Genomic DNA, 25,669 nt, shown 5'->3' on the forward strand with positions numbered 1-25,669 from the left:
TGATAAAAGATAAATTAGATATAAAACTTTAGACTTACAAAGATAAGTTAGATGATGGAGTATCTAATTTTGTCAAATACAGATAGACTAAATATCTTAACTATAATTCTTGCTTGATACCTGTCTTGTTATATGTAATTTTACAGTGTTAAAGTTAAAACCTTCCTTTTTAATTAGACAGAAAAGGGGAGATGATATGGGATGCCCTTCTGTAAGATGTTTTGGCCAATGGCCAGGCAAAATAGAGCCAGGCAAGAAATCCAAACAGAGATATGGAGAGAAGAAAGGAGGGGTCGGGGAGATGCCATGTAGCCTCTGTAGAAGTAATATGCCAGAACATTACCGGTAAGCCACAGCTATGTGGTGATAGACAAATTAATAAAAATTAATTAATTTAATTGTGAGAACTAGTCATTAATATGCCTGAGCCATTGGCTGAACAATCTTAGTTAATATTAAGCCTCTGAGTATTTGGGAACTGGAGGCCAGGAGAGAAACCTCCATTTACAAATAAAAATCACAGCTCTTGAACAGTTTATGTGTATCAGGCACCATGCTGGATGTTTTATATATATATTTCATCTTTAAACGAGGCTTATCTTTCTCCTTGATAGGGAAAAGATGGATTACCCCAGGCAAAAATTCGCACCCACATCTGACTCAATCTAGGCCACTTTAAATATCAGTCTTGACTTATGTGCAAGTGTCTTTGTCAGATCTGACCCTAGCATGGAAGTCCTTGAAATGAAACTGATAGCAATCAATAAATATTATTTTTGTGTGTGTGTCCCTGTTATCTGTATAGTAGTCACCACGCCAAGTGTTTTACCTGCTTGATGAAATAAGTACCAGTTCCATTTTACAGAAGAGGATGGAGATACAGCAATTCTTATTTAGTCAGTGGTGGAGCTGGGACTGGATTTTATGCCCTCATGCTGCAGAATGCTTGCTCTTGTTGTTTTTCTGTTATGCTCCATTAACATTTTAGCAGGTTTTTAAAAAATGAGATACGATTTTCAAAGATAGTTTTCCCACACACTTGATACTAATTGTTCTTTATTTTTAGATAATTAAAAACCAATTTCTTGGCAGAAACTCTTAGTGTTATATTTTTTGGCTAGGACTGTGTTCTGTCTCAGAGGAAGCAATAGCATCCGTGTATGGTTGAACATCTCAGAAGTGTGTATAACTTGTGTTAACTCAATGGATGTTGGCATTTACTAGTTCTCGACCGTGGAAGACCTCAAACCTCAATCATGCTTCAGACTCAAATTAAAGTGCATTCTAATTGGTAATCAGTGCATAAGGAACCAAAGAAAATTTTAATTAAATGCTGCCGTGTACATTTTCTAGTCATTTTATGCCTATTAAAGTGTTTTTCTTATTTAAAGCCCCCTGTAGTACTATGCCCTTCCTCTTTAAACTTTATCAAGATTTTGTGCTTTTTTTTCATATAAGGGCTTAATTAGCACCATCACAGATTTAGACTGCTGCACATTTGCTTAATGGGCATTTAGATGCACTGAAAGAACTCCACAGACTGGGTGTTCCTTAAGTCTCTGAGCCTCAGTTTCTTTACCCTGTGAAATGAGGATAAAGTTCTTCCTGAGGCTGTTGTGAGGTGGCTTAGAGATAATGTATGTAAAGTGCCAAGTTCATGGCTCAGTTAGAGGAATTGCTTGGTAGTTGGTATGAATTAGTTTTGGAAGTTGCTGTGGTTTTTCTTTTACTGAGATCTTTTGTCTTATTCTTTTTAGTGGCCATTTCTGAGGCTTCTCATACACCATGGCCTTGGGAGTAAGGTGCTTCCGCCTGCTGCACCCCACCTTTTGCAGTTACCTTGCTACTTTGACCAGACCTGTTTCAGAAATTTCCATGAAGCCTGTTCGTAAACGACAACATGACAGGCAATACTTAGCCTACCCAGTTGTGCCAGTTCGCCAGTTTGCAACCAAGAAAGCCAAAGGTAGGTGACCTCCCTCCCCTCTCAGTCCTTTCTTACATTTGCAGATCTCAGAGATGTATGGGATCCTTCCTGACGTCTCAGATATTCACACACCAACTGTGTTGGAATCCAGGGCTTGGTTTTTTTTTTTTTTTTTTTTTTTTTTTTAATCATTATACCTCATTTGTTTTCTTGGTGGCTAAGAAAATGCCTAATTTATTTGATTTATATGCAGAACTAGAGGTAAAAGTATCAAGCCTATTGGAGTACTTGTGGCAGGAATTGTTCTTTAGGAAGATTCAGATTGGGGGTATAATTAAAGCCAGAAGGGTTTTGGGTGACAGGGCATTAAGGCCATAGGCTTAGATGGATGATCTTAATGACTTATGTCATCCAAGAATGAGATTTTGATGTACCGCAGTTCTTAGCTTAAATGCCACTTCCTCTGGGATGCCTTCTTTGGCCTGAGACTAGGTCAGGTTCCCTGTTATATGCACTCATGTACACTCTTATTTTACTTTTGACACATTTAGAACCGCAGTAATTAATTAATCAGTTGAAAATTGATTAGTGTTTGTTAGCTGCCTGCCATATTGGATTTGATGAAGCTCAGTTTCTTTCTTTGTTGTTTAGCACTCTCCAGGGATGTATGTATACTGTGTATTTTCACTGACTTTGTTGGATGAATGGATGACAGAGAGTGATCTGGCAGACCTGCTGTTTGCAGTGGGGCCAGGTGATCTGCTGTCAAGGATTGTGCTAGAATGGATCTTCCTTTTCTGCTTTTTCACAGATCTGCTTTTGTTGAAAGAAGGAATAACATGCTGCTAAAAGAAAATTAATGTTTAGAAGATTTATCTTGTGAAGTTAATGTTTGATTTGTATGATATTTTTAAAATTTCCTAATCTAATTCTCACCATTATCCATTAAAAATAATTATAATTTTCCAGTAAAGAAACACTTGCAATTATCTAATGAATACAGATTTTAACATGTTGTAAATACAGAAGCCAGAGTATATAGTGTAGAAAAAAATTGCCCATGATCTCCTGCAGGTAGAGGAAGAACAGGAAAACTGGGGCCTCTGATGATGTGGTGTCACAGTCTTCTAGATGCTTAGTATGGCCTGTAAGCAGTATCTTCATCTTTTTTGACTGCTCCTCAAAGAGTTGGCTGTTTTCATTCTCTTAGAGTCCTTGGAGTCTTCCTGAAATAGGGATACTATGCTGTATTATTTTGCTATAGAGGGGTTATGTCTTTAAATGTGGTCATTTTCAGTTTTTTTCTTTGTGCTTTGTATCTTTTCTATCCCAAGGTAATTTATTTCTGAATGTTGTGTGAATTAATAATTTTAACTGTGGTACTTGAGAGGCTGAGACAGGAGAATTACTGACAGTTGGAGGTCATCCTGGGCTACATAGTGAATTGCAAGGCACCCTGGTCTGCAAGGTGAGACTTTACCTCAAAAAACAAGCTAAAGCTCAGTTTAGGTTTCTTTTTCATATGGACTGTAAGCTGTGTTGTCATCCAGTTGGTGTTAACCCCTGGGTTGTGTGTCACACCTCCTTATCTAACCGGTGTGTTGTGTGTCACACCTCCTTGTCTAACCTGTGTGTTGTGTGTCACACCTCCTTATCTAACCAGTGTGTTGTGTGTCACACCTCCTTATCTAACTCCTCTGTTGTATGCCACACTTCCTTACATAGTTTTGTGAACTGCTGTGTTTCTGAACTAAGTTGCCCTTGCTTCCAGAATCATAAAGTCTTGTGTTCACTGCCTCAGAATTTTACCTGTCACACATATTTTTTTCTTGCCTTTTCCCTCTTCTATGTGAAATTTATAGTCACAAGCCGACGTTTTCTAGAAAATGATATCAATATTATATATTTTTATGATATATTCATAATTTTTAAAGGTATAATAGATACAGAAAAGTATATACCTACATTGTTAAGTGGTTGGCTCAGTAGAGTTTTAGAAAGTGCACACAACCATGTGTCCATCTCCCAAATTAAGAAATAAGATGTATGGGGCTGGAGAGATGGCTTAGCTGTTAAGAGCACTGGTTGCTTTTCCAGACATCTGGGGTTTGATCCCCAGCAACCACATGGTGACTCACAACTGTCTACAACTACAATTCCAGAGGACTCAAGATCCTTTTCTGGATTCCCCGGGCACTAGGCCCACATGTGGTGCACAGAGATACATGCAGGTAGACATTTATACACATAAAAATAAAATTAAAAGACATAAAATGTAGCATGCCATGGTGTCATTTGGGAGTCAGAGGCAGGAGGTTCACTGCCATGGGCAATGTAACAAATTCTATGACAACCACACTTTACATATTGATACACTGTTTCAAAATAGCAACCACACAATAACAAGCAAATAAAAACAGAAACAAAAGTTATACAAAAAGAAAATTAAAGAAGAAAACATCAAAAAAAATGGAGGAGGAAGAAGAAGAAAATGAAGACCACATGACAACGACAACATCACTTATATTCACGACGATATCACTTATATTCTAGAAGCTTCCCAGGAGATTAGCCTTAACACCATAGATTAGTTTATTCCTTTTTGAACTCTATGTCTGGCTTTGTGGAGTAACAGATTTCCTGTGAGATATTTACAGGTTATACCTGTTTTAGGAATCAGCAGCCTGCTGACCCTGCCCCCAATGATGGGCGGGACGCTCATGGCCATGTCATCACTATGTCAGGCTTTACCTGGCTACCAGAGCCCCCCTTTTTAAAGCAAGTGGGCCAAGCAGAACTCTCTCTTGCTCTTTCTCTCTGCTCTCTCTTTCTTTCTCCCCTGCTTTCTGTTGGCCACCAGCTACCCCCCTTTCTCTCCCTTCCCTCAATAAACTCCACGTGGTTGCTGAGTCTTGTGTTTGTGTTTCATAGGCAATAGTTGTATCAAAAGAACAACACCTACCTGTAACAGTTGCTGTGTGCTTTCATCTTTTAAATAGTCTCCGAAATGTGCTGCTGCAGTGTATGCATCCATCCTATGTAGCATCTGGGTCACTTGCAATTTGGAATTAAACTAACAGTAGCGTTATAATATAAACATTCTTGTACATTTATTTTGGTGTGCATGTGTGCACATATGTTCCCATGCTTCCTTTACTCCCTTCCATGACACTGCCTAGGAACCCTAGTCTAATTTGAGTAAGTCTGCTTGTTGAAAATGAGCACTCCACTTCTTATATACTTTTGTAAAGAATGTTCACTTTTTTTTTTCATAATCTCTTTTAAGTAAATATATCTAATCCTTGAGCTTTTTTTAAAAAGGTACTAACTTCTAATCAAATGATACACTGTGTTTACTTAGGTGATTCTACCTCTTCCCCTTTAATTTTTGCATTTCAGGGGATTGAACTCAGGGCATGGCATGTACTAAGCATGACCCATACTCTATGCCAAATCTTCAGTACTCCCTTGCCTTTAGTCTATTAGAAGAATAATGCAAATCAATAGCTTTTTTGGTGTTAATCAGTTTTGCATTTTTGAAAAGAGCCCTGCCTGTTTTTGTTAATTTATATGTGTCTTGCTTGATATATAATCTGTATATTCATTGCTGGATTTATGAAGCTTGTATATAGGATTAAGTATTAGGCTCTTTAGTCTGTGTTTGTCTGATGGGAGTCAGGGGAGGGAACAGGAAAGGAAACAGTGGTCAGTATGTAAAATAAATGAAAAAGTGTTAATTAAATAAAAAAATGATTAGGCTGAATGTAATTCCACATACTGAAGGGCTTAACTCTTTTGCTGCCCTTATTAGGTCTTGCTGTTGTTTACATAAACCTCATGGTGTGAGATGAGTACATATCTCTTGTAATAGTATGTAATAGTTAAAGGGCTACACAAAACAAAAGATTAAGATTTTTACTGTTTTGATAACTCTTACATGTTCTCTTTTTCTTAGCATCTTTTATATCATCATCATTTTTTGAGAAGCTTATCAGTATTACAAGCTTTAAAAGTTCTTTTTCTTTTTTGTTTGTTTGTTTCTCTGTGTAGCCATGGCTCATGCCGTAGACCAGGCTGAGTTTGAACTCACAGAGATCTGCCTGCCTCTTCCTCCTTAGTGCTGAGATTAAAGGCCTGTGCCATCTTTGCCTGCTAAAAAAAAATCTTTTAGTGTTATGAGTTTCTTATTTTGTTGATAATAATATTTATTGTATTTTCTACTTATTCTTTCTTGAGACAAGGTCTCAACATGTAACTCTGGCTAGCCTGGAACTAACTGTGTAGGTCAAGCTATCCTTGATTCACAGATGTCATAGTTTCCTGAGTGAAGGGATTAAAAGCAGAATATACTTAGGGTCACATTTTCCATTTACTTAACTTTGTATTTGCTTTGCTTATCAGTTACCAAGCAAGATGTGTTAAAAATCTCCTGGTGTGATTGTAGATTGAACAGTTTTCCTTTTTTAGTTTTGAGGTTACCTTATTGTTACGAGTACTTTCCTGCTAGCCTTGTCCCAGGTATTATTTAAGCCCTGAATTGTGTGTGTGTGTGTGTGTGTGTGTGTGTGTGTGTGTGTGTGATTTTTTTTTTTTTTAAATTTAAATTTAAATTTGAAATAAGCTTGTTTTACATGTCAATCCCAGTTCCTGCACCCAAGGCCACAATTGTTATATATTTTCTGATATTATTTTGAAGTAGCCCTGTTTTCTAATAATGCATTGTCTTAAGATGTTTTACTTGCTATTAAAATAACAAAACTGACTTTATTTTCATTAATATTTTTCAGGTTTATAAAATTTTCCCTACCCTGTGGTTTCATATATTTATAAATTTTCTTGTATAATCTATATGGTTAAGTTAAAGTCTTACTGAGAACCTTGAACTTTTAGCTAGTCATTTTGGTTAATTTCTGTTTATCGTATTTGTTGAGTATTTACATTTTAATTTTGTTCTGTACTTTTTTGTGGCTTTTTTGGTTTTTCCTCCTTTCTATTAAGTTAATCAGTTTTCTTTATTCTGTTTGCATCTCTGCTGATTTGCAAGCTATGTGTGTATACCATCTGTCTCTACTTGGATAGTTAGTTACCCTTAACATTTTTTAACATTTCATAGAAATAAACTACAACTTGCTAATTTTTACAAACTGAAATCACCAGTGTAATTAAGACTTCCCTTACCCCTCACTCAAAAACTAGTGTGTATTGGTGGGGGGACATGCCTGTAATCTTAGCCCTGAGGAGACTGAAGCAGACATACATACATAGCTGAGGATTTAGCTCAGTGGTGCAACACTCAGGTCCTGCCTGGGGTTGAATATTCTCAGCACATCAGAAGTCCCTTTTCACCCACATCTAGTGCGTGCCACCCTCTCCCTGTACCCCTGGCAGGTAATTATTATTCAGATGTCTGATGGTATGGATTAGTTTTGTCTATTATACTGTTCTAATATGTGGCTTTTTAAAAACTGTAGTATGCATTTTTGTGTTTTGCCTTTTTGTTCAACAATAATTTTGATACCTTATGAATAAATCTCTCTTTTCTTTCCAGCTTTTAAAATGTTCTGTATGTTTTTGGTTTTCTTTATTTACATTCTGCCCAGACCTGGATTTGCTTCTATTGTCCTGCTTGTATTGAGTTTTTTTCTGAATTGACATCTTTTATCAGTTTGAAAAATTCTGAGCCCTTAGCTTGTTTGCTCAAAAGCAGTGGGGGCTTCAAGCAGGATGGTGACTTGAATAAACCTTTAGGAAAAGTTACTTTGCTTCTTGTTTGTTGGTTACTTTGGGCAAAATATTTAAATGGCCTGTACCTTAAGTTCTTATTTTCCTGCCTCAGAACTATCTTGAATATCAAATGGAACAGCATATTTGAAATTGCATTGCAAATGAGGATGTGAAACCCAGATAGCATAGAGTCAACCTAACTATAGATAAAAATTGCTGAGTGGATTTTAATAATGTTCTGTTAAACGTTTAGTGAATAAGCATCATAGTCTTCATTACTCAAATACTATTTATTTTCATCTTTCTTCTCCTTTCCCACCCCATGTAGAAATACAAGAGTGTTTGTGTCATGAGCACATTTAAGGATGTATGTGAAAAACCCCTGATGGTTTAGATATGAAATCAGTTTCCATCTATCATCCAGCACTGTTGATTTTCTAAAATACAAGCTCTGGTGGATAGAATTTAATATCTCCACAGTTCATTTTGTCTAGGTCAGCCATACAATGCTGAGCATAACCTCCTCTTAGTATGCATTTGAAGCTGAATTAATATATTTCATTTCTCTCCGTTAGATTTGTGGAGATTGTCTTATGGAAAGTTCATGGGCTTAAAATTAGACAGATGTGGGACCAAATCTTGACTTGACCATTTCCTGACCTGTGACATTAGGCAAGTCACTTTACCTTTCTTGTCTTCTATTTTTCTGAAAAATAAGGTATTAATTTACTTCTGAATTCCCTGGTATATGTAGAGTACTGTTTTGGGCATGTAAGTGACTTCATTTGTATTCCTGTAGCAGCCTTATAACACAGATTTTATTAGTCCTCTTTTACAAGTAGAGGACCTAATACTCAAAGATAGAGTAACTTGCCCAAGGTCATAAAGTCAGTGTGCACTACAGCAGGTGTAACCCAGAGTGTCTAGTACAAAGCCTAGGCCTTTTCTAATGGCTAAGGCTTTAGCACAGACCTGGGAGCTAGCTGACACTCAGTAGATGTGAGCACTTGTGGAGGGCATAGATGCTTTTATAAATTTCTAGCACTTAACAGTTTTCCCTGTACACAGTAGGGATTTTTTTTAAAAGCCAATGCTTATTATTTCTGAGTATGCTTCTATTCTTCTGTTTATTGAATGTTCACTTTTTAGCTAAAGGGAAAGGACAGCCCCAGGCCAGAGTGAATATTAACACAGCCTTGGTTAAGGATATAATCAGCTTGGAAGAAGTGGGTGAAGAAATGAGATCTGTGATGGAGGCCCTCAAGGATAATTTCAATAAGACTCTCAACATAAGGACTGCACCAGGTTAGTGGCTAAACCGATGTTTCAGGAAGTGTTACAGTGGGAAAGAACATGGGCCTGTCACCATGTCAGTCCCGGCTTTGGCATAAAACTGGTGTTTATGAGCAGTTACTTTTCTGTAACTGAGGAGTTTCCTTGTCCAATTCCTCCTGTATTGCTAAGGGGCTGTAGAATGTAAATGAGTTAACTGTATAATGGTTCTGGAACAGTGCTGCATGTGTCCATTCCGTAACTGTCTCCTGTGGAGTAGTAGTATGCTAGGCCCACTAGCATAGCAGTGAGCAAGGCCTAGCATGATCAGTGCCTTTGGAATTACTCTCAAAAAGCAGTATTCTTGTGGGTACTATAAACATATGTGGGTATCCGGGCTCATAGTTTTGTGTCCTTAGTCTGCTTTTTCTAGTTTGTCTTATTTGGTAGTTCTTATCCTGCACTGAAGGCCAAATTCTGCAGACTTGCCCACCTGAGGCCTTTCTGTGCCCATGAGCTTGACCAGGAAGATTCTGTTTAGGTTAATAGCTTCCTGAAAGTGACTTTTCTAAGTGGGAAATGTCAGAACTGTCTAGGAGAACTGTTTGCAGATGTGATGGAGAAGTGGTTTGTCGACTAATGGTACAAGTGGACAGGAAAAATACAATTGCTGTTAAATTAGCCTTTTGCAAATTGTCATCTTCCTATAGTTAAGTCTGGGACCCCCTCTGAAGGTATATGCAGGAGCTTCAGCCTCTCCCACTCATGTTTTGATTGGGGAGGTTTGTAAGGAAAATAGAAGATATTTCGTGAAGCTTGTGAAAAGTACTCACTTCATTATAAAAATGATCAGAACCCTTGAGTTCAGAGATGCGATCTGGTGTGAGACTTGAAGGCAGTTCCTGGCATTTGTTAACCTTTGTGCTGGAGTGTTTCTGCCTTTGCTGACAGTAAAGCGTGCCATTCAATCGTTCCCAACTGTTTACTTTAAGCTTGCTTATTATTTTAGGTATGAAACTGATAAAGTGCTCTGTCTCCCCTGTGCTTTCTGCCTGTTAACATTCTGCAGCCGAAACCAGAGAGCAGCTTGAGAAAAGCCCAGGGAGAAATGTGATACTTCATATGAGCCAGCCAGTTCCACTCTTGTTGAACTTAAGAAGACGATGGGCTTGGAAAGAGGGTGGAAGTGTAATTTGTTAACGGTTAACCTCTGAGAAAATGAGGGGCAGGAGTGAGCTTGAGGATATTTCCACTGGGGACAGATTGAGGGGAAGGGTTTGATGCATTATGTTGATAAGGATTGAGGGATAGCAACCACAACTGTGCACTAAGATGCCAGTGTGGGGACTTCTATGGCAAAGCTTCTTCTAGCTAGTCATGGGGGCTGAATTAAGATCCATCTTCAGCAGACATCCCCTTGGAACCTCCTCTTTCCTTCTTTGGGTTAAGTTTGTGTAATGGTCTGTGTAGAATTTGAGGCTGTGAAGGAATTGGGTAAAACAAGCTAAATTAACCCTTGCTGTCTGCTAGACAGGCTCTGCCACATCATCCCTCACTGCTACCTGGTCCAGTAACACAGTCCAGCAACACATTTCCTCTTCTCTTCCTTCGTCCTGTGTCTGTCTCAGAGATAGCTGACTTCTGTCAACACTTGTCTGAGATAAAGGCTTATTCTTTACTTCCTGCTTCCCCTTCGTCCTCCATCCATTCATTTGTTCACCATAGTGGTACTGAGCACATTGTGCCACTTACTTTAATGCATATGGATATGGAGAAGGAAGATCTGGTTCCTAATATCCAGGAACTTAGACCCTTGTAATAAAGGGCAGACAAGTAAACCAATGTGTATAAAACCAGTAACAGCGGAACAGTGAAGACACAACTTTGGAAATGGTCATGCCTGTACTTGGATTTAAGACCTATTATTAAGAGCTGTTATGATGTTAGGCAAATCATTCTGTTTACCTCAGTTTCCTCATCTGTAAAAATGGTAACAGTAGTAATGATCTTATAAGATAACGAAAACAACTAATATTTAAAAGCACTAGTGCTGGAGCTTTTGGACATATTCAGTAACTTAAGGCTGCCATCATTATTGTTGAAACATACTTAGGATGCTTGAGGACTCGTAAGAAGGGTTTGTAATACAGCTGAGAAGTCAGACAAGCTTCCTGACATTAGATGCTACTACATCGAGACTTTAAAGATGGAACAAGAATTATCCCAGTAAAGAAGTATATTCTTATTATTTGGTTTCCTACATAGTGAGATTCAGGCCTGTCAAAGCTACACAGTGAGACTTTTTTTTTTTTTTTTTAATGCATTGAGAAGAAAAAGTTATATACTAGAATTTTATAGCAATTGTCCTACCTCAATACTTGGATTATGAGAGTGAGTCAATAGCCCCAGCTCCAGATATGATTTATTTAAGAAATGATGAGAAATATTATAAATGAATCTAAAACACTATGAATTGACTCAGTGTTATTAAGATATCAGTTCTCTTCAACTTGATCTATTGATATATGAAAATCTAAAACTAAAATTTTAAGTGTTTAGAGTTAATTTTTTGTTGTTGCTATTGTCTGTCTGTTTTTTGTTTTTCAAGACAGGGTTTCTCTGTGTAGCCCACACTGTCCTGGAACTCAGAGATCGCCTTCTTTTGTCTCCCTGAGTGCTGGCATTACACCACTGCCATGTGATTAGGTGATTATAGTTAATTTTAAAAGATGAGAAAACTTTAGAAAATTTATAAAGTGATTCAATCAACTAATTTATGTCAATCAGTGCTGAGTCTGTAGATGACTTGGGTGATGTGGTCATTTAAAAATCATTAGCCCATCAGTGAACATGGTAGATATTTCTAATCTTGTGTGTCTTTCAAGTCCTTTGACCATTGCTCTGTAATTCTTTTCTTTTTCTTTAGTACAGGGCTTCTCCTTGTAGCTCTGACTGTCCTAGAACTTGCGCTGTAGACCAGGCTGGCCTTGAACTCACAGAGATCCACCTGCCTCTGCCTCCCAAATGCTGGATTTAAAGGCGTGCGCCACCACAGCCCCTCTGCTTTCTAATTCTTAAAGAAGACATCTTTACTTTCTTAGTTAAATTTATTCTTGTTTTTAAGCTATGGTGAATTAAATAACTTTTATAATTTAAAAAAGAGAAGTATATTCCTAGTGGGAGGAAATTACATGCAAGGATATTGGTTTGATTAAAATACAAAAATTCTAAAAAGTAATAGCAGCACTACTGGGTTGTGGTTATAACTGTTTTTCAATATACTTTTGAGTCTAATCCTTATGAAAGCCCTTTAAGTACAGTTTTTGTCTTGTTTAAAGGTCAGGAAGTAGAAACCCAGAAGGCACTTAGAATCTGGAAGCATTGAGTTGGTATTTAAATTCAGATATTTCGATTTTAGAATCACGGTGACTTTTTTACTCATTATACTCCTATACTTTTTGTAGGTTAAAGCCAGTAGTGTCAACAGCTGTCTGTCACGATGACACTGAATCTGGTTGAGTACTTCAAATCAGATCTTTGGGCCATAGTGTGGTACTGCATTAATCCTACAGCCAGAATAGCTTCAGTTTATTTGAAAGCTACCTCCACAACCTTATTTCTCTTTGTGTCTCAGAATGAGTCATCTATGAGTGGTTCCTATTGTGAGTGGTAAGGATTTTCTGCTAGTTTTACTTGCATAGGAAATGAGGGACTTTGAAAAATTTCCTATCTAGAGCTGTGGGTTTATTTATCTTCTTTGACTTCTGAAAAAATTGCCTAGGATTTTACAGAATTCAGGTGTGGAAAAAGATCAGATCCAGAATGACAGTGATATTGTAAAACCCGTGGAGGGCGTGGACCCTCACGCCCCGACTCAGGAAAGGCGCCCCCCCCCCCCAAATCACTCACTAGAAGTGGTCTTGATGCAAAAGCATGAGGTCTTTTATATTCCAGTGCACTGGGGTCCACAGCCATACTCCACGTGGGGTAGAGGACTGGGAACCCTGGGTACAGGGTTCAGACAGCTTTTATAGGGTTACAACAAAGCCCGCGCATCACAAACCAATCATCTCATAGCATCCAGTGTGGACCAATCAATTTGAACTATCCAAGCCCGCGCTTAGCCCAGGAAGTCTGCTTTCACTAGGGCTTCTGGGTAGTGTGACAATGCTCATTTCCTGTTCATTCACTCACAGGTGCTGTTGTAAACCGCCCTGTTGTAAACAGTCAAGAATGTGACCTTTTGCCTACTCATTGCTAGGGGGTTAGGGTCTAGGGAGAATTATGCTAAATTTTTCCATTCTTGCAATATATATTAACAGTGTGTGTGCATATGCATGTGTGTGTGTGTGCGCGCGCGTGCGTGTGCGAACATGCTTATTTCTGAAGGGGGTCTCAGGACCAAAGGCAAGGATGACATAAAAAATTGTTCTAAATTGGCTGCATGCTAAAATTGTGTAGTGATTTAGAAACTTTACAACAGACTCAGGATTTCTGGGGGGGGGGGGGTGAAGGAGTACAGGCTTAAGCCCTGATGGTTCTGTGCTCAGATCTGTGTAGAGAAGGGAAGAACTTTGCCTGAAATCAGACTTGAGTTTGACTCTTGGCTCTTGATTGTTTTTCCACTTCCTAACTCTGATCTTGGTCCATTTGTCTTTCTCAAGTCTCCTTTTCTCATCTGTAAAATGATGGTAATAATAGTTACTGGGTGGGATGGTGGTAAGAACTAAGAGGGACCAGAGGAGGTAACTTTCCAATGCTGGTTCTTTGGTATATTATGTTCTTTGGTATGTTCTGTTTCGCTGTAGTTGTCACTGTAATTCTGTAAACAGCTACTTTTTTAAAGCTGAGTTGGAAACCAAGGCACACACAGAGAGGACAAGGGATCTCTATTCTTAGCGGTTTTCTCTCTCGTAAGTGCCAGTCATCGAAAGGAGGAGCAGTACTTTTCAGTGTCAGCTCTGTGTAGATAGTTTATTATGTCAACTTCACACAGTTAGTCAGTTGAGAGGAGGGAGCCTCAATTTAAAAAGTGCCTCTGTAAGATCAGGATGTACATAAGCCTGTGGGCATTTTCTTATTTAGTGATTGATGGGGGAGGACCCAGCTCACTAGGGGCAATCTATTCCTGGGCTGGTAGTTCTGGGTTCTATAAGAAAGCAAGCCAGCCAGGTGGTGGTAGCATACACCTTTATTCCCAGCACTCAGAAGGCAGAGGCAAGTGGATCTTTGTAACAAGGCCAGCCTGGTTTACAAACCTAGTTTCAGGACAGATAGGGGTACATAAAGAAACCCTATCTCAAAAAACAAAACAAAACAAAAAATAAGTAAAGGAAGGAAAGAAAGAAGTCCAGTAAGCAGCAAGAAAGGATGAAAGAGAAAAGGGAGAAAGGAAGGAAGGAAGGAAGGAAGAAAGAAAGAAAGAAAGAAAGAAAGAAAGAAAGAAAAATAAAGAAGTCCAGTGAGCAGCACCCCTCCATGGCCTATGCATCAGCTCTTGCCTCCAGGCTACTGCCCTGCTTGAGTTCTTGTTCTAGCTTCCTTCAATGGTGATCTGTTCTGTGTCACAGGAAAAGTTTTAAGTTCAGGCAAACCATATTGGTTATTTTCCATAGTTCTAGTAAGAAATTCCATCGTGGTTTATTGCATACTCTATCCACTCTGAAATTGCTCCAGTGAACAGCCTTGTCACATTAGTAAGGGACTCCTGTATGTTTGAATCTGAATTAGATAAAGAGATATGGGCTTCTGCGGTCTTTTGGAATTCTAAAACCTTATTGCTTTTTCTTTAGGATCCCTTGATCATATTACTGTGGTAACTGCTGATGGGAAGCTTGCTCTAAATCACATTGGCCAGATCTCCATGAAGTCACCACAGTTGATTTTGGTGAATATGTCCAGTTTCCCAGAGGTAAGGTACCTTATTGAAAAGGTCTGTCTTCAGAATTTCTTTTGGATAATGGAGGTTTGATCAGGTTAGAAGGAAATGTTCCCTTTAGTTTGAGAAGAAATTTATTAAAGAAAATAGGGACAAGAAAAGTCTCTTATCTTTAAATTTTTTCAAATGATTTATTTTTGTTTCATGTACATTGGTGTTTTGCCTGCATGTATGTCTGTATGATGGCATCAAATCTTCTGGAACTAGAGTTACTGACAGTGTGAGCTGCCATGTGAATGCTGGGAATTGAACCCAGGTCCCTTGGAAGAACAGCCAGTGTTCTCAACCACTGAGCCATCTCTCCAGATCCATCTCTTAATTTTTTACCTGTTAAATTCAGCTGTTATAGTGACCAGGTAAGAAATTTAAAAAATGATAATGGAGAGGTAGTGATTGGTTCTTGAGCCGGTATAAGGCTTTGGTAACCTGTTGTCTTAGTTACTTTTCTATTGCTGTGACAAAATACCATTACCAGGGCATTTATAAAAGCAAGCATTAAATTTGAGGCTCACAGATCTGGAGAGTTAGTCTTTGACCATGACGGAGGGGGAACATGGCAGCAGGTAGGCATGGAGGTGGAATAGAGGTCTCCGCTCCCATGTGATGCACCTCCTAATCCTTCCCAAACAGTTCCATCAAATGAAGACCAAGCATTGAAATATGTGAGCCTTAGGGATCATTCTCACTCAAACCACCACACCTGGAAATCATGTGGCCTGTTAGTATTCACAGATGTTCCAGTTTTTATTTTCAAAAGAAACCAGTAACCCCAAATTTTGTACAAAGTAATTTTGTTGTCCAAATGTTTAGAACTAATTCACTTTTCTCTTTTTAGAATGTGGACATTAAGGAGGGCTGTCATGAGTCTGTTACCTCAGGTCTTAGAGGTGGAGGCAGGAGAATCAAGGCTAATTTAGGCTATACAAGACTGCCTCAAAACAAACAAAAATCCTTGAGACAATTAAAACATTTTAATGGGCTAGATATGGCCTGAGGGCCACCATTTTGTGACTTCTATATTATAATTCAGAGAAGACCCTCCAGGAATTCACCTTCAGACTAGATGGAACAATACAAGCAATGCCTGGAAGATGAGTTGCATTTAACCTTGAGGCTGTATAGTTTTTACTGTAATTGAGAAACCTAGAGAACTGAAATCCAGTCCTCTCTCTGCCTCCAACTGGCATTGTCCTTTGGCAAGTTGCTTCCTCTCTGACCTGCATTTCCTCACCTTCCTGTTCTGGTCTCTGTCTCAGTCATTTTGTTAATAACTGACTGTGTGTTTGTTATATTTGACAAACAAGCTTAACAATAGCAGAAGAACTAACCATCTTCAGCCAGAAGACTACCATGGCTGGTATGCCAGGTACACTTCTAGACTTACTGATGTTCAGCTACTTCCCCTCTTCATTCTCCATCCTTTAGCTACAGTGAACTTTAGTGTTTCAAAGTATATATTGAATTGTGTCATTCTCATAAATCATCTTTAATAAGTGAAAGTCCAAAATCTTTACTGTGGACAAGAAGGCTTTGGCTGATCTGGCCTCAGGCTGCTTCTAGTCTCTGCAGTCCAGTGGCACCACCTTTCTGGTACTCTGCTCTATTCAGACTGTTTGTGAAATGTGTCATGACTTTTGCACCCTCTGGGCCTTTGTCCTCCTGTGGCTTGGAACTTTTCTTGGTGGCTATTTGCTACTCCCGTTTTGAATTACAATGTAATGTCACTTTTTCACTAAATTGTAAGCTTGCAATAGAAGAGTCATGTATGACTTATTTATTGTATCCACATCGAACAGTGCTAGGCACATGGAAATTACTCCATACATTGTCCTTAAATTGGTGGATATGTGTTATTAGGTGAATGGAAGAGAAGCACTCATTTATGATGTGAGGAATATAGAAATGATACAAAGGAACTGTCCCCCTTCCGAACCCCTGAGGCCTCTCTGCCCTCTTCATCTAATCCCCCAGGCAATTGAGAGACTGGCCTTCTAACTACACAGACCTCATTAGGCAGACTGCTTTCAGGACCATCCACTTCTGTTAGTGAACAGAATGGCATTCACAGAGGCAGCAACTGATTGGCCAACAGAGCATCTCCTACGAGACAAGAGGACATATCAGTTGCTTAATTTTTTCTTATGAAGTTGGGATATATTTTCATCTTTCAACTAAAATATCTTTGCTGTTTCTCTAATGTGAAGTTCCTTCAGTTTTGGGGAAAGCTTAGCCAGCGACTCAGTAGAGAGGCTCACGCATAGGCACAGTGAGGAAGTGTGAGTTACACTGTCTTTTGAATTTCTTTATCTCATCTGGTGTATGCATTAAACAAACAGCTCTGACTAAACATTTCCTCCCTCCAGCTTTAGAAGCTGCCCATAGAGTACTGAGGTTTGTAGCTTCAAAATGCTGAGCTAATCCTCCTGTGTTTATAGAATTCTTTTCTGTTTCACACGCAGTTGGCTTTCTTTCTAAACCTGAACATTTTTGTGTCATGCTGTTGTGACACAATGCAGATTTACATGTATAGTCTTTCAAGTGCATTGAAGGCAAAAACTGTGTTGCATTTTTTTTTAGCATATATTCTCTTTGATAAATAGTACACATAGTTGCTCTCTTCCATTAACTACATTAAATGATGGGAAAGAAGAGAAGTGAATAAAAACCATAGCATCATTTGAACAAAGCAAGTAACAATGATGACAACAACAACATCACATCAGCAGACTCTGTTATTTGTCTGTAGATGGAAGGGAACTGATGTGTACCAAATCTCTGCTGTGTTGGCAGTCACTCACTGTCTTATAGCTTCTTTCACACCATCAGTAGTATTGCAGCAGTCAAAACCAGTTGGTTAGTATTGAGAGCAAACAACCAGTCTGCTTTGTGATACCAGTGGGTGTCTCCCTCCAGTGATGGAATAAAGCTTAAGGGATGGAAATTGTATATGCATATATGCCTTTTTTGTTTGACCCATGGATAGTTTAAACATACTGTTAGGGAAATGACTATAATTTCCTGAAGTCTGAGTCCTACCATGTCAAACCAAAATATACACACCTAGATAAATTAGAAGACTTACTTTCAATAAGTTTTTTTTTTAATGAGACTCTCAGTTAACAATTTTCCCTGAATATGAAGACATATAAAAACTGAAATATAAAATAAGGTTTTGAAGTAAAGTCAGAAGATTCTAATGGGGTTACTAGTAGTATTCATTCAGCAAGCTTTTGCTGCATTCTTGCCTAGTTCTTCGCTGGTGCTGTACCTTCCACTGCGAAGGTGGAAATAGTGAGACACAGTTCCTGCCTAGCTTGGTGTCTATAGTGAATACTCTAACCCTACAGGGGAAGGTGGCATGGAACTATTCGGGCCAGATGGAAAAGGAACTTGATGGTAGTAGGGTGTGGTGGTTTGAATAGGCATGGCCTCCATAGACTAATGTGTTTGAATGCTTGGTCCATAGAGAGTGGCATTGTTAGGTGTGGCCTTGTTGGAGAAAAAGTGTCACTGTGGAGGTGGGCTTTGAGGTCTAATATGCTCAGGCTAGGCCTAGTGTGACAGTCTCCTGCAGCATGTGGATAAAGATGTAAAACTCTCAGCTCCTTCTCCAGCATCATGTTTGCCTGCACACCACCCTGCTTTTCACCATGATGATAATGGAGTGAACCTCTGAAACTGTAAGCCATCCCCATGTAATTGTTTTCCTTTACAAGAGTTGCTGTGTCGGGCAGCAGAAGCAGGCAGATCTCTGTGATTTCGAGGCCAGGCTGATCTACAGAGCAAGTTCCAGGACAGGCTCCAAAACAATACAGAGAAACCCTGTCTCCAAAAAAAAAAAAAAAAAAAAAAAAAAAAAGAGTTGCTGTGGTCATGGTGTGTCTTCACAGCAAATAAGCACATGAAACCCTAAGACAGCTGGTGTTACAGCAGTTTTTTCTTGGCTATGTGCTGAGAAGCTATAGAAGGTTGGGAGATGGGAGATAAAGCTTCCTCCACTTACTCTTAACTCTATTTACTTTATTTCTTTGCCCACTTCTTTACTTTTGTTTTATGTGTATGATGAGTGTTTTGTCTGCTTCTGTGTGCACCAGCTGTATTCAGTACTCACAGGGGCCAGAAGATGGTGTTGGGTCTCCTGGAATTGGAGTTACAGGTGGTTGTGAGCTGCTGAGAACCAAATGTGGTTGCCCTAAAAGCAGCAAGTGCTCTTAATTGCTGAGCCATATGTCCAGCTCCACTTTTATATGTATTGTTCCTAATCATTTCCTTACGTAATAATTACTGAATACATTGAGCTTGAGGATCTGTAAAAAGAATATAGACAAAGTAACAACATTAAACCAAATGCAGCTAAGCCTCTCCTTATCCCTGAGAGTAACTGAAGTTTGATAGGTTGTCTATTTATTGCATCTTCTTTGGACTGTCAAGGAGTACTGTCTATTCTAAAGGAAGTGAATTTGCCCTGTGGACCCCTTGTTCATAATAAACAGGGGGTGCTTGATTATGTCAGAGATTCCTTCTTAACACTGACAGACTATGATCTGAGGTACCATTTTAAAAATTTACTGTAAATACTTAACAATAATATTCATACACTCAGGTTCTACACATCTGTGTGCAGATGTTCTGGTTTGTCATATGTTTTGACTTCATATAGGTGTAGAATTTAGGTGATTTAAAGATGGAATAGGTAAGTTTTTAGATACCTCTAAAACAGTAGCAGTGAAATGCTTGGGAAAGTAAAGTAGGTGTGTCTTCGTGACTTAAAGCTGGAGGAACTCAAGAACAGTGTTTGGCTTTTGAGTTCAAGTGGCATGGATCAGCCCTGGAACATGTAGGAGCCTTGTACTTTTGACTTCATCATCTTCCACTCACTTCCTGTTGCCTTTAGGATTGATACAAGGTGCAGTCAGTATATTGTCCAGAGTGAGGCTGGACATTAGGAAATCTGTGTACTAGTGAGTAAACCTGCAAGAGAAGTTCCTGAAGGGTGTTAGGGACTTTACACATTTTCAATACATGGATATGATTTGTTCATTCAATAACTGCTTTTGGCTGGATGTTAACTGTGTAGCAGGCACAGAGTTAGGTGCACTGCTTACATTATCTCATTCCTTTAGTGATGTTTAAGTATCCTATCAACTCAGATTATGGATGTTAAATTTATTGCTCAGGGTATGATCCCAAAGCTGAATTTAAACTGAAGTTTTTCTGACTCCAAGACCCATGCTTTTTTCCTACCACCCTGCCTTTCCTGTGGTGCATACCAGTGGAGGTTTACTGCTCATTCCAAAGCATGAGAGAGTTTGCTGTGTGTGTAGATGTGAATGAGTTAAATTTATTTACTCATTCCAAACCGGCACTGGTATATTTTGAGTGTAAAATGTCAACTGGAATTTTTAACGTATGAAATCTTTCATCTGTCTTTACACCAATCTTTGCACAGACCAGCCCTCCTCCCTTGAGGATTTATTGTGGTTTTGATCTGTGTTGCCTCAAACCATTGAAATCTTTTCAAAGAAGCAGAGCTGTTTTCTTTTTCTTTTTTCTTTTCTTTTTTTCCTTCCGCAATACACTGGTACCAGGAGTGGACATGGCTTGCTATTCAGCTTGATCAAAGCACTCTACACCAGTGTAACTTCCTGATCTTACTGGTAACAGAACTAAATGTTTCCATGTTCTGCCAAGATGGGTTGCCAGTTATCGACAGAGGGCTTGCATCTGGTAATAATTATTTACTAATTCTGTTTACCTTTTGATCTGGTTTTCAGTGTACAGCTGCAGCTATCAAGGCTATAAGAGAAAGTGGAATGAATCTGAACCCAGAAGTGGAAGGGACACTAATTCGGGTACCTATTCCTAAGTAAGTCTGGCTGAAGTCCATGTTTTTCAGTGACATGGGGATGGAAACTAGTACCTTTAGACACTCCTGGGCCACTAGTGTGGCTTACTTACCTGCATCTTTCATCCTGGCTATGCTGTGAGATCAGTTTATTGATGCTTATTTGCTTACTGGATGTCTGTGTGTGCTAGAAACTGGTCTATAGCAGTAAGCTTGAAAAACAACTTTTCCTCACACATTCTGGCTGGGAAGTTAGGATAAGTTAGCACACAAAGTCATTACAGATTAAATCAAATAAATTCTAGGAGGAAAGAAAAGCCACCAGCACCAAGAGGGAGTAATTGATGGGTGGTCATTTAAGGAGTTAACATTTCTGCTGAGAGCAGAGATGCAGTGGGTGCAACAGCTTGGAGGGAGCACTCCAAAAAGGGTGAGTAGCAAGCACAAGACCTCATTCAGAAAACAAGGCAATACCCATCAGCTCTCACTGTGCTCCCTGTTGGAATCGATAAATTAAAGGTGGAAATCCAGAGTAGTGGGTTTTTGTTTTGTTTTTACTTTTTAATGGATTTTTAAGTTAACAAGAATAGATCTTTGTTCCTGGATTTAAAAAGAGAAGACAGCTGATGAGATGGCTCAGTGGGTAACATCCTGGCCCTAGATGCCTGACAGGAATTTGATTCTTAAACAGGCAGAGGGAGAGAACTGAATCTACAGAGTTGTCCTCTGGCCTCCACACGTGGGCTGTGGCAACAAATCCCTATAGTAAATAAATTTTTTAAAAAGAAAAGATAATACTTGGGAAGTGGGGTCAGGAGGATCACAAGTTCAGAACTAGCCTGCTCTACACAGCGAAACCCTTCCTCAAAAGAAATAACAGACAAGATGGTGGCATGTTTGAATAAAGGAAAAGCTGGCATGTCTGAAGCTCAAGGAGAGGGTAGTAAGAGCAGGGGCAGGGCTTTACAGGCCGTGGGAAGAACTGGGATTTCTTCTAATGGTAATGAGAAACCATTGGATAGGTTGAAGCAAAGGATTGATCTGACAGGGACTTTGTGAGTGTTTCTCTCATTGCTGATTAACATGGTTTAGGAGACAAAGTGGACATAAAAAGAACAGTAACGTATGGCAATCCAGGTGAGACATGAGCCATGGTTACACAGCAGAAGAATTAAGCCCCTATTCCTAGACAATGCCTCACACTGATCAGTTTGTTTGGCCAGTCGACAAATATTTATTAAATACTAACTGTAGACCAGGTCCTTTCCTAATTATTGGGTTATAGCAGTAAGCAAAACAACAAAAACTCCTTGCTCTTCTGGAGCTCACCTTAGAGTTGAGCAGATACAATAAACTCTCAGTATAATGTCTGGTGGTGGTAAGACCTATGAAGAGTCAGCAGGGCAAAGAGATGGAGGAGGGCTGGTGAGAGGGCTCAGCAGTAAGAGCATTTACTGCTCTTGCAGAGGATCAGGCTTCATTTTCTGGCATCTACATTAGGCAGCTTACAACTGTATCTCCAGTTCCAAGAGATCTGACATGCCCTTTGGCATTGTCTTAGTTACTATTGCTGTGACCATGACCAAGGCACCCTGTACTTGGAAGAGTTTATTTGGGACTGATAGTTCAAGAAAGATAGGAATCTATCATCATTGTAGCAGGGAGCGTTGTGGCAGACAAACAGGCATGATGCTAGAACAGCAGCAACACCTCACAAACAGAAAATAGAGTGTATAATGGGGATGGCAAGAGTGTTTTTGAAACCTCCAAGTTAACTCCACACCTCCTCTAACAAGGCCACACCTCTAAATCCTTCCCAGCCCCACCAACCAGGGACCAAGTACTATGTACTGAATGAGGCTCATTCTCATTCAAACCATTGCAGGCTCTGTGAGCACTTGCATATGTATGATGCATATGAACTCATACAGTCATGCACACACACACATTTTTTTTTAAGTCTTTTAAAAAGGAAATTTGGGGGCTCTGTAGAAGCAAGATTCAGGAAGGAAGGGATATCTAAATGAATGGCACCTTCCAGATAACTAGAAGGGAAACAGAATGACTAGGGTTCCTTCTGTGTTACCTGTCACCCTGTATTTCTTTGTAGAAATTGCTTCATTAGTTACATGATCCTTTTAAAGTAATTTTTCCAATTAGGACAGTTTAGGTTCTAAGTGATAAACTAGTGCTGCCCAGGCTTCCTTAGTTACAAAGTGTTATGATAGCATCAAATTTTTTTTTTTTTTCATGATGAAGTCTTGCTAGGTATTTGAGATCTTCCTGCCTCAGCTTTCAGAGTGCTGTGAGTACAGATTGTATCATCACGCTCAGCTGCGAGAACCAGCCACAGCACTGAGGAAACTAAAAACTTTCTTGACTGAAGTTTTTCCTGTCATATGGCCAGAAAATAACTGTATTCTTGATACTATATAAAACTGAATTAACATGCTGCGCTGAAATCTTGTGAACTGAGAAGTGTAACCTTGTGTTTAACAGCTTATACACACTTGGGTTCAAGTTCAGTATATTTGCTTGGGAAGTGTGTATACAGGCTCTGCTGGTGACACAGAGACCTTCATTTGTTAGGGTCCTTGTTTGTATCACCTCCAGCTTACTTGAAAAAGCTACTGTGACCCACAGTTTATAGACAAAAAGCCATGAAGCTCTGAGAAATAGATTGCCCATGATCACATGACTAGTGTTGGCAGGCAGGGTTTGAGAATCCTGAGTTTTTAATTCTGGAAAGTGCTGAATATCATTATGAATATCAGAAGCAAGATTTGTAAGTGGAGGGGCTAAAAGATGGCTCAGAAGTTAGGAGTGCTTACTGTTCTTCCAGAGGAGCCATGTTCAGTTCCTAGCACCTTTTCAGGCATCTTGCAACTGCCAGATACCCTCTTCTCCCCTCATTTGGCATATGGCCTCAGAGACAGACACACATACATGTAAATAAAAATAAAAGAAACCTTTAAAAATTATTTTTAAATATTACAAGAGGAATAGGTTGTAGGCATCATCTTCATTCTCTGATCCCTACTCAACTGTCTGTAGTCTTTCAGGCCACTTCACTTTTCTGAGCTTGGTATTCCTCATGGACCAGATGGAAGGGCCGTCCTCAGGTCTGCAGGCACCTCCACAGTCCCCAGATTCTGCTTACTTCGAACTTGTGTTGCTGATATATACTGTTGACTTGGGTTCTTTTCAGAGCAGCCCAAATGCTTGTTACATTTTTATTTGAAAGCTCAGATTGACATAACACATATTTCTGCAACCCCTCTGTAGTTAACAGTTGCCCTTGTTGTGTCGAATGTAAGTTTGAAGGATCGGTGTGTTTAATTTATATTTTTAAAGATGTGGGATTCTATCTTGACTAATGGATGTAATCCAAGAGAAAGTTGACAGACCAAAACCCTCTGCTCCTGCAAACCTCATTTTTTATATACTTTCTTTTCCTTGACAAGGTGGTAGGGTCATGAGGCCCCTTACTGAATTATGCGTTTGGTAGTTTTCCAGATAAAAAATGAATGGTCTGTTCTTTATTATGGAAGCTGTGTCGTGTGAGGAGATAAAAGTTATTTTAAAGTAAAAGGCCAAAGTTTTCATTAGGTTTTGGCAGTGACTTCCTATGTAGTTCTAGCAGCTTGCTGTGTTTAAGTTTATTATTTGTAAAGTAGGTGAAGGAGTACACAGTGATAAGCAGAGATTCCTTGAGATTAAGAGAGACAATAAATACTGTGTTCTCTTTAAAGAAACTACATACATTGTTACTTCTGTGAAGAGGGAGGAAGGAGTAACACATTGGGTACCATTCTGCCAGGAGCTTTCAAGTGCCTGATGCACAGGAGAGGCAGAAGAGCACAGCGGTTGGGTTTACACCCCACCACATATGCACTGAACTGGGACGCAGCTCTTGGAAAGTTCATCTGTGAAAATAAGTTCATGGGGATTTTTTATGTGGTTATTGGGAGATAATGTGATAATGTACTTGGAGCCCACTTGATGGTATCAAATGCTGCTGTTTCCATCATTCCCTTTCACAAACAGGTAAGGGCTTAATTCCCCTTTAGGGGTAAGGACACAGATTTAAAGAGCTAGAGCTCTGGCTCTGGGTCTCACAGCTAGTAGTTGGCAAAGCTTGTAAGGACATATACACACATATGTGCACACACACCCCAAGTCAAAGTTGGGAAGTACAAGAGACACTGCCAGGTGGTGGTAGTGCATGCCATTAGTTCCAGCACTCCAGAGGCAGAGGCAGGTAGATCTCTGTGAGTTTGAGGTTAACCTGGTCTACAGAGTGAGTTCCAGAACAGGCTCCAAAGCGATACAGAGAAACCCTGTCTCAAAGAAACTAAAGAAGAGGAGGAAGAGAAATCTCTAATTTCTGTTTATAAAATTTCAAGCTTAGCTCTAGGAATATTTGTCTTTTCTGGCTATTTGTGACTTTTGTGCCTCAGGATCATCTGTAAGTTTGCTTTCTGCCCCATCACTAGTTGCCAAACTGTAATTCTTTCAACTGCTGAGCTTCATCTCACTCTGTCACACTTCTGTGAGTCTTTGTTCTTTGAAAATAAGTTTACTGAGTTCATGGCTCTCTTACCTATGAGGTGTTAGGTGGAAGGTAAGTTAAGTCCCTTGGGTAGGAGGTCAGGCCAGGAAGCAGAGCAATACTTTGCTCTTTCTGTTGCCAATCAGGGATCAATTCTGTCAGTTCTGTGGCCAGGGTTGTTTTGTTTGTTTTGAAACAGGGTCTCAGTGTGTAGTGTTGGCTGGCCTAGAGCTAGCTCCCTATCCTATGTAGACCAGGCTGCCCTTGAACTCAGACATCTGCCTGACTCTGCCTCTTGAGTGCTGGGATTAAAAGCATGTACCACCCCACTTGGTGACTGTGGGAATGTATCATGTTGTTTTTTTCTGGTAAAGTACCCCATCCTGTTCTTCAGGAAATAGCTTTGATACT

General features: G+C 39.4%; 1 protein-coding gene across 2 annotated transcripts in view; it reads left to right on the forward strand.

Moving 5' to 3' along the window:
* Mrrf (mitochondrial ribosome recycling factor) overlaps positions 1-25,669 on the forward strand; it is a 58,089-nt gene that overhangs the window by 5,865 nt on the left and 26,555 nt on the right. Inside the window, exons 2-5 of one of the 2 annotated variants that reach the window (XM_051185319.1) lie at positions 1,758-1,966; positions 8,801-8,956; positions 14,716-14,834; positions 20,636-20,727. In XM_051185319.1, the coding sequence (XP_051041276.1) occupies positions 1,786-1,966; positions 8,801-8,956; positions 14,716-14,834; positions 20,636-20,727 (548 nt within the window). In that variant the 5' untranslated portion in view covers positions 1,758-1,785. The remainder of the gene's footprint in view (positions 1-1,757; positions 1,967-8,800; positions 8,957-14,715; positions 14,835-20,635; positions 20,728-25,669) is intronic. The other variant, XM_051185320.1, reaches the window with a different exon arrangement.

The sequence above is a fragment of the Phodopus roborovskii genome, unplaced genomic scaffold (assembly GCF_943737965.1).
Source record: "Phodopus roborovskii unplaced genomic scaffold, PHOROB, whole genome shotgun sequence".
In the NCBI taxonomy this organism is placed as follows: Eukaryota; Metazoa; Chordata; class Mammalia; order Rodentia; family Cricetidae; genus Phodopus; species Phodopus roborovskii.